Source organism: Oncorhynchus tshawytscha, linkage group LG06, assembly GCF_018296145.1.
Source record: "Oncorhynchus tshawytscha isolate Ot180627B linkage group LG06, Otsh_v2.0, whole genome shotgun sequence".
Lineage (NCBI taxonomy): Eukaryota > Metazoa > Chordata > Actinopteri > Salmoniformes > Salmonidae > Oncorhynchus > Oncorhynchus tshawytscha.
In genome coordinates, this window is record NC_056434.1 from 5030427 (window position 1) to 5040426 (window position 10000).

The 10000-nt window shown below is 46.7% G+C and overlaps 1 protein-coding gene across 12 annotated transcripts in view; it reads right to left on the reverse strand.

Annotated features, from left to right (window-relative positions):
- Positions 1 to 10000, reverse strand: part of LOC112247640 (kinesin-like protein KIF1A) — a 186484-nt gene that overhangs the window by 164287 nt on the left and 12197 nt on the right. For all 12 annotated transcript variants that reach the window (XM_042322879.1, XM_042322874.1, XM_042322876.1 and 9 more), the window contains exon 2: positions 6975 to 7238. In XM_042322879.1, coding sequence (XP_042178813.1) covers positions 6975 to 7080 — 106 coding nt within the window. In that variant the 5' untranslated portion in view covers positions 7081 to 7238. The remainder of the gene's footprint in view (positions 1 to 6974; positions 7239 to 10000) is intronic.

Consider the following 10000-nt stretch of genomic DNA (forward strand, 5'->3'; position numbering starts at 1 on the left):
CCCTAAGTAGTGCACTACTTTTGACCAGGGCCCGTAGGGGAATAAAGATACCTAATATAATAAGGGGATAGTCTACCATGTAGGATGCAACGAGCGCCATTGAACCAGTATGGACAGAGAACTGCCTGTTGAGAGCCTCTAAATAGGATGGTGGCATTGTGTTGGAGGGGCTTGCAAGACAATACCTGGCACCAGGCACACAACACAGTCCCATCAATGCTGTTCCATCAATGCTGTCCCATCAATGCTGTCCCATCAATGCTGTTCCATCAATGCTGTCCCATCAATGCTGTTCCATCAATGCTGTCCCATCAATGCTGTCCCATCAATGCTGTTCCATCAATGCCGTCCCATCAATGCTGTTCCATCACTGCTGTCCCATCAATGCTGTCCCATCCAAAATCCATCAATGCTGTTCCATCAATGCTGTCCCATCAATCCTGTCCCATCAATCCTGTCCCATCAATGCTGTCCCATCCCCCAAAAAAATAAGTCTGAGGAGGGTTTCAACTTTAGAATGCTGCTGATTTTAAGGTAAACGTCTTGTAAACGCAGTGAAACTTAAATGGTTTAAGTTAAGTGGATGTGTTTTTGATGACATGGTACATTTCATTGTTGCCGTAAGTTAACAGAGAGGTCACGGTGAGGTCACGGTGAGGTCACGGTGAGGTCACAGAGAGAAAGACAGCTGTGACTGCACCCAGCTACATTCAGAGAAGGTGAGAGAGAGATCGTCTCCTGAGATGAGATGACGCGGGAAATGCCCCTGGCACAGCAAACAGAATGTTCTCGTAGGTAATCTTGCGTTGAAAATCGATTATGTGCCCCGCTTGGTCCACCGAACTCCCATGAACCCCCTCCATCTGTATTCTGTGCTGCAGAGGAGATGCTTGGTCCACCGAACTCCCATGAACCCCCTCCATCTGTATTCTGTGCTGCAGAGGAGCTGATTGGTCCACCGAACTCCCATGAACCCCTCCATCTGTATTCTGTGCTGCAGAGGAGCTGATTGGTCCAGAGGGTGCAGCCCAAATGACCCCCTTCTTTCCTCTAAGAACAACTACTTTTGTCTTTAAATCCACTGTTCCGTGAGACAAATACCAAACATGTCCTATTGCCTTCTGGTAGCATAAGGACATCACTGTTCCTTGTCAAGTAATTACCATAGAAGCCAATCAAGACGTATTGCTTGCAGAAATACGAAGTCTGTGGAGTGAAACAGGGGCGTTGGGCATCCGACTCTGTGTTTGTGTTTGTGTCCTGGCCGACTCCCTGATGACTGTAAAGATATGCATCTACACCAAGAAGATTACCACAGAAGGAATCCTACAGTACAAGGGCGTCCCAATGTTATCCCTCTCGCTATTGGTTATGATGCAGAGATGGCCGTCCCTCCCTCTCTCTCTATTGGTTAAGATGCAGAGATGGCCGTCCCTCCCTCTCGCTATTGGTTATGATGCAGAGATGGCCGTCCCTCCCTCTCGCTATTGGTTAAGATGCTGAGATGGCCGTCCCTCCCTCTCTATTGGTTATGATGCAGAGATGGCCATCCCTCCCTCTCTCTATTGGTCCCTCCCTCTCTCTCGCTATTGGTTATGATGCAGAGATGGCCATCCCTCCCTCTCTCTATTGGTTAAGATGCAGAGATGGCCGTCCCTCCCTCTCTCTATTGGTTATGATGCAGAGATGGCCGTCCCTCCCTCTCTCTCTATTGGTTAAGATGCAGAGATGGCCGTCCCTCCCTCTCTCTCTATTGGTTAAGATGCAGAGATGGCCGTCAGAGATGGCTCCCTCTCTCTATTGGTTAAGATGCAGAGATGGCTGTCCCTCCCTCACTCTCTATTGGTTATGATGCAGAGATGGCCGTCCCTCCCTCTCTCTATTGGTTATGATGCAGAGATGGCCGTCAGAGATGGCCATCCCTCACTCTCTATTGGTTAAGATGCAGAGATGGCCGTCCCTCCCTCTCTCTCTATTGGTTAAGATGCAGAGATGGCCGTCCCTCCCTCTCTCTATTGGTTATGATGCAGAGATGGCCGTCCCTCCCTCTCTCTCTATTGGTTAAGATGCAGAGATGGCCGTCCCTCCCTCTCTCTATTGGTTATTATGCAGAGATGGCCGTCCCTCCCTCTCTATTGTTATGATGCAGAGATGGCTCCCTCTCTCTCTATTGGTTAAGATGCAGAGATGGCCGTCCCTCCATCACTCCCTCCCTATTGGTTATGATGCAGAGATGGCCGTCCCTCCCTCTCTCTCTATTGGTTATGATGCAGAGATGGCCGTCCCTCCCTCTCACAGAGATGGCCATCCCTCCCTCTCGCTATTGGTTAATGATGGCAGAGATGGCCATCCCTCCCTCTCTCTATTGGTTAAGATGCCCTCCCTCTCTCTCTATTGGTTAAGATGCAGAGATGGCCGTGCCCTCCCTCTCTCTCTCTATTGGTTATGATGCAGAGATGGCCGTCACTCCCTCTCTCTCTATTGGTTAAGATGCAGAGATGGCCGTCCCTCCCTCTCTCTATTGGTTATTATGCAGAGATGGCCGTCACTCCCTCTCTCTCTATTGGTTAAGATGCAGAGATGGCCGTCCCTCCATCTCTCTCTATTGGTTAAGATGCAGAAATGGTCGTCACTCCATCTCTCTATTGGTTAAGATGCAGAAATGGTCGTCACTCCATCTCTCTCCTGGTTATGTTGCAGAGACAGAGGCCAGTGCCATATGACAGGGCCTATAGGGCTGGTCATAGCTACTGTAAGAAGGGCCTATAGGGCTGGTCATAGCTACTGTAAGAAGGGCCTATAGGGCTGGTCATAGCTACTGTAAGAAGGGCCTATAGGGCTGGTCATAGTTACTGTAAGAAGGGCCTATAGGGCTGGTCATAGTTACTGTAAGAAGGGCCTATAGGGCTGGTCATAGCTACTGTAAGAAGGGCCTATAGGGCTGGTCATAGCTACTGTAAGAAGGGCCTATAGGGCTGGTCATAGTATACTGTAAGTTGTAGAAGGGCCTATAGGGCTGGTCATAGCTACTGTAAGAAGGGCCTACTGGTCAGAAGGGCCTATAGGGCTGGTCATAGTTACTGTAAGAAGGGCCTATAGGGCTGGTCATAGCTACTGTAAGAAGGGCCTATAGGGCTGGTCATAGTTACTGTAAGAAGGGCCTATAGGGCTGGTCATAGTTACTGTAAGAAGGGCCTATAGGGCTGGTCATAGTTACTGTAAGAAGGGCCTATAGGGCTGGTCATAGTTACTGTAAGAAGGGCCTATAGGGCTGGTCATAGTTACTGTAAGAAGGGCCTATAGGGCTGGTCATAGTTACTGTAAGAAGGGCCTATAGGGCTGGTCATAGTTACTGTAAGAAGGGCCTATAGGGCTGGTCATAGCTACTGTAAGAAGGGCCTATAGGGCTGGTCATAGTTACTGTAAGAAGGGCCTATAGGGCTGGTCATAGTTACTGAAAGAAGGGCCTATAGGGCTGGTCATAGTTACTGTAAGAAGGGCCTATAGGGCTGGTCATAGTTACTGAAAGAAGGGCCTATAGGGCTGGTCATAGCTACTGTAAGAAGGGCCTATAGGGCTGGTCATAGTTACTGTAAGAAGGGCCTATAGGGCTGGTCATAGTTACTGTAAGAAGGGCCTATAGGGCTGGTCATAGCTACTGTAAAAAGGGCCTATAGGGCTGGTCATAGTTACTGAAAGAAGGGCCTATAGGGCTGGTCATAGTTACTGTAAGAAGGGCCTATAGGGCTGGTTATAGTTACTGTAAGAAGGGCCTATAGGGCTGGTCATAGCTACTGAAAGAAGGGCCTATAGGGCTGGTCATAGTTACTGTAAGAAGGGCCTATAGGGCTGGTCATAGTTACTGTAAGAAGGGCCTATAGGGCTGGTCATAGTTACTGAAAGAAGGGCCTATAGGGCTGGTCATAGCTACTGTAAAAAGGGCCTATAGGGCTGGTCATAGTTACTGTAAGAAGGGCCTATAGGGCTGGTAATAGTTACTGAAAGAAGGGCCTATAGGGCTGGTCATAGTTACTGTAAGAAGGGCCTATAGGGCTGGTCATAGTTACTGAAAGAAGGGCCTATAGGGCTGGTCATAGTTACTGTAAGAAGGGCCTATAGGGCTGGTCATAGTTACTGTAAGAAGGAAGTATAGGTACTCCATCCTTAGATACTCTATACTGAACAGATATAAAACATTAGCTAATATACCTATATACTCTATACGGGCTAAATCTCCTCTCCCGTAATACTCAGCAGGTTGACGTTTATTGTCATGAATCTTGTCCTGGAGGCAGAACTGAGCGATTTACCCTTAGATAGGTCAGCTGCAAAGTCAAAATTAGCAATATTTTATATTGGCTATAAAATTTGTGAAAACCAAAATGAACTTTTTGGTCTTCATTTAAGGTTAGAGTTAGGCATTAGGATTAGCAGCGTGGTTAAGGTTAGGATTAAAATTAGGTTTAAATATCAGATTTGATGACTTTGTGGCTGTGCCAGCTAGTGACCACTCTCTACACAGCTGCCTCCAGAACAACATTCATGAGGGGGAAAATGCCAACCTGCCTATAATGACTGTGTTGTCCTCAAGCCTCCTCTCCTATGCTAACAATACGTTTCCATCATGAAGCCATGCTATTTCTGTACCAAAACATATTCAACATATTTACATGAGCAAATATGAGATAGGATTACATTTTGTTATTTTGTTTCTGTCAGATATTTACCAAAAAAACAGACTAACATTTGAATTGGAATTGATGACAATGTAATACATAAAAGTCAGTAAACCACAACTTAAAACAATCCACATATTTAACCATGGATCACGTTCTGATTGGACAGTGAGGGGGTCAAACCTTGACACACCTTCAACTTGTTTAATCATCAAAACTCCGCCTTGTCACACCGCATCCAGCTACTGCGCCCATAATTCCGGTTGTGAAAATAGCAGAGATATTTCTGACACACCCCTGAACTTATAGTGCTATCACCAGCACTTAGATGTACAATTGTGTTAGGTTTGTTGAAATACAACCCCAAGGCTTTACCTCCTACACCCCATGACCTTTCCAATACTCCTATTCTCTACACCCCATGACCTTTCCAATGCTCATTTTCTCTACACCCCCTGACCTTTCCAATGCTCATTTTCTCTACACTCCCTGACCTTTCCAATACTCCTTTTCTCTACACCCCCTGACCTTTCCAATGCTCATTTTCTCTACACTCCCTGACCTTTCCAATACTCCTATTCTCTACACCCCCTGACCTTTCCAATGCTCATTTTCTCTACACCCCCTGACCTTTTCAATACTAATTTTCTCTACACATTTTCTCTACACCCCCTGACCTGGCTTTTTGACTCGAGCCAGTCATGACATGAAGAAGGCTAGGGAACGGGGACTTGTTTTTTTGACTCGAGCCAGCCATGACATGAAGAAGGCTAGGGAACGGGGACTTGGTTTTTTGACTCGAGCCAGTCATGACATGAAGAAGGCTAGGGAACGGGGACTTGGTTTTTTGACTCGAGCCAGCCATGACATGAAGAAGGCTAGGGAACAGGGACTTGGTTTTTTGACTCGAGCCAGCCATGACATGAAGAAGGCTAGGGAACGGGGACTTGGTTTTTTGACTCGAGCCAGCCATGACATGAAGAAGGCTAGGGAACGGGGACTTGGTTTTTTGATTCCAGCCAGCCATGACATGAAGAAGGCTAGGGAACGGGGACTTGGTTTTTGATTCCAGCCAGCCATGACATGAAGAAGGCTAGGGAACGGGGACTTTGGTTTTTGATTCCAGCCAGCCATGACATGAAGAAGGCTAGGGAACGGGGACTTGGTTTTTTGACTCGAGCCAGCCATGACATGAAGAAGGCTAGGGAACGGGGACTTGGTTTTTGATTCCAGCCAGCCATGACATGAAGAAGGCTAGGGAACGGGGACTTGGTTTTTTGACTCGAGCCAGCCATGACATGAAGAAGGCTAGGGAACGGGGACTTGGTTTTTTGACTCGAGCCAGTCATGACATGAAGAAGGCTAGGGAACGGGGGGGTGGCGGGGGGGTAGATGAACTAAATTAGGCCATATGTTAAATATTTTAGGGAAACTAATCTATTATTGACCAATGGCTGTACCTTACAGAACAGGCTGGATATCAAGTCTCTCTGCAGTCTCCCTAACACCATGGCTAAGACTTCTCTTCATGACCTGGGATCCCAAGAAACCAGGCCAGGACAATGGACAAGAGAGAGGTGACCGACCAATCAAAATGCTTCCAGACTCCAGCCGTAATAAATCCCTCAAACCCCCCCCAAAAAAAAAGTAATTTGGGGTGTCTCCCAGGTTCTTTCTAGCCTAGCCATACCATGAACATTGAGCCTTACATTATTTCTAACTGTACAAGGGTATAGCAACACACATGCAACACACATGCAAGCTACACTAGCATAGGCAATAACCTTGTACTGTTTGTAACATTTTTTGTAAATTGCTTCCGTTCCCAATATAATAATCACTTTATTGTACAATTCTAACCATATGAAAACCAATCTATTAAAAGACAGAAACCCGTACGTACAGTTCAACAACCACCCTCAAAAAATGAACATCACATGACCTAATGCCTCCGCATTACACGAATGAGTAAAGGAAACCGCAAATGAATGTCAGGTCAGATTTGTTCCTTTGTTTCCCGTAATTGACTGTTCAGTGGAAGGCTGTCTGAGGGCACTGTGGAGGCATAATAACGTGTGTGTGTGTGTGTGTGTGTGTGTATGTGTGTGTAATCTGGCTGGCTGAACACTGTGGAGTCATAGCATTAAAAACAAAATGGCTGCCTTCCATTGTGATTTAGTTTTAACATCGTATATGTAAGAATATTTTACAACATTGTTGTTACTGTAGTAATGACAGTGTTTTTTTTACACAGTGTGTGTGTATGTGTGTGTGTGTGTGTGTGTGTGTGACACTCACTGGTTGTGTTTCCTGACATCTGGATGATGCATTTGCTGTCCTTCCCCATCTCTCTGGAGTTGAAGGGGCGGACCCGCACCGCCACCTTCACAGAGGCTCCGGACATGGTGCCTCCTGCCTGAGACCAGCCTGCTCGGAGCGCCTCTCAAAACGAGCCCAAACACAGAGTCCAGGAGACGGTGCCTCCTGCCTGGGACCAGCCTGCTCGGATCGCCTCTCAAAACGGGCCCAAACACAGGGCCTGGGAGACGGGTATAGCAACACCTGAAATAGAAGAAGAAGAGTCCTGCTTTATTTTGAAGTGCATCAAGTTTTTATAAAGCCTTCATATAGACTTCATAAGCACGACATAGATGCTTCACAATTCATATTACTTGTAGCTTTATGTATTGCCAGAGTTATATATCTAGAGAATTAAGGACATTGATGTTTCTGCAATGATGCATTTACATGGGGCTCCTGAGAGGCTCAGCGGTCTAAGGCACTGCATCTCAGTGCTAGAGGCGTCACTACAGACCCTGGATCGATCCCGGGCTGTATCACAACTGGCCGTGATCGGGAGGCCCAAGAGGACGGTGTACAATTGGCCCAGCGTCGTCCGTATTAGGGGAGGGTTTGGCCCAGGGGTAGGCTGTCATTGTAAAATAAGAATTTGTTCTTAACTGACTTGCCTAGTTAAATAAAACGTTTTAATTAAAAAAATAATAATAACAATAACCATGGCACTACTTTCCATGGCAGCCATATTAGCTCCTTACGGGCACTATTGACCAATAGCTGCTCACATAATTTTCTGAATTTAAACGACGCTATGTACAAGACTGCAAATACATTAATGGATAAATGGAATGCTAGATAAAAGTTACTAACATGGCATCCATTTTAAAAGTTGGCCCAACTCTCTAAATATGACCCTGGGTATCGCTAGTACAAATGTCTTAGTTGTTACTATTTAAGGCAGGGGAGCAAATGTGGTTTTAGAAGTGGGGGGGCACCGTTGGAGTTTCAGAATGTGTGTGGGGGGCACCGTTGGAATTTCAAAATGTGTGGGGGGCACCGTTGGAATTTCAAAATGTGTGGGGAGGCACCGTTGGAATTTCAAAATGTGTGGGGGGCACCGTTGGAATTTCAGAATGTGGGGAGGGGGCACCGTTGCAATTTCAGAATGTGGGGAGGGGGCACCGTTGGAATTTCAGAATGTGGGGAGGGGGCACCGTTGGAATTTCAGAATGTGGGGAGGGGGCACCGTTGGAATTTCAGAATGTGGGGAGGGGGCACCGTTGGAATTTCAGAATGTGGGGAGGGGGGCACAGAATATGGGGAGGGGGCACCGTGGAATTTCAGAATGTGGTGAGGGGGGGTATTGATTTGATGCAGTTATGACCTAATAATGCATAGTGTATAAACCCTACAATTGGTTTTCCAAATGAATAAGAATCCCCACTGAATGAAATACAACAAGGCAACACTAAACATGTCGTCCCCCATGAATGATGCAGTCTGGATGCGTCTGGTTCGTTCAGTCATCCCTACGAGGGATTAGAATAAGGTTTTGGAACGAAAGCCGAAAATAACGTCGGAGACTTAGATCTTATATGTTGTTGTTCTATGAGATAATATCAGTCAGTTAACATGACCTTTATGTGATTTATGTGTTTTAAAAATTCACCCAAAAAATACATTAGCTGACGAAGATTAATTCATAGAACAAACCCCCCCCCAAAAAAACGTTGTTAATTTTCCTCATCGACTTTGTCCAACTAACCATGGCGGAGTTAGGGCCAACAGAAAGACGCCTGACAATTTGTCTCTTTTGAACATTGAGATTGTCAAAATGCCAGTGTCTTTGACAATGAGTGGAATGTTATCTAAAGACCTTTCTCAGAATAGAAGGCAGTCGGGAGGAAGATCAGGTGGCACCATTCTAGCCAATGAGAGGGCAGATATGCGTGTGAACATCAGGCACAACTCTGATACAGTTGCCAGGATGTAACTCCAACTTACCAGTACACCCATGTCAGCCTAGCAACTACGAACCCTATATATTCTAGCAAATAAGCCATACAAATGTTTGTTAACCAAGTTTGACACTCTCCAAACAAAACCATTTATGGTCCCATTTGTCTCTCTCGTTGCGTCTCTTCCTCTCTGGTGTGACTCACAAATTACTATAGGCTCCAGCCTTGGGCCAATCAGTGTCATTTTGTAAATGACAGATCTCTATGACAAGACACGTCATTCACCCAAGTTTTGTCAAAATACGACAAGTGCTGTCTGAGATATCGCGTGTGACCAGCGTGTGACTAGCGTGTGACCAGCGTGTGACTAGCGTGTGTCTAGCGTGTGACTAGCGTGTGACTAGCGTGTGACTAGTGTGTGACCAGCGTGGGACTAGCGTGTGACTAGCGTGTGACTAGCGTGGGACTACTAGCGTGTAGCGTGTGACTAGCGTGGGACTAGCGTGTGACTAGCGTGGGACTAGCGTGTGACTAGCGTGTGACTAACGGGGCGTGTGACTAGCGTGGGACTAGCGTGTGACTAGCGTGTGACTAGTGACTAGCGTGTGACTAGCGTGGGACTAGCGTGACTAGCGTGTGACTAGCGTGTGACTGGCTAGCGTGGACTAGCGTGTGTGACTAGCGTGTGACCAGCGTGTGACTACTAGCGTGTGACTAGCGTGTGACTAGCGTGTGACCAGCAGCGTGTGACTAGCGTGTGACTAGCGTGTGACCAGCGTGTGACTAGCGTGTGACTAGCGTGTGACTAGCGTGTGACTAGCGTGTGACTAGCGTGTGACTAGCGTGTGACCAGCGTGTGACCAGCGTGTGACTAGCGTGTGACTAGCGTGTGACCGAAAGGGCAGACGAACGGAGGACGGTGACCGATCCATCGACAACAAAGTAAGTATTACGTATTATTGTTGTGTCTCTATGATGTGTTCACCACTAACCTGCCAGTCTGCGTCCCAAAAGGAACCATATTCCCTATATAGTGCACTACTTTAGAAACATCACAGATTACAGAGC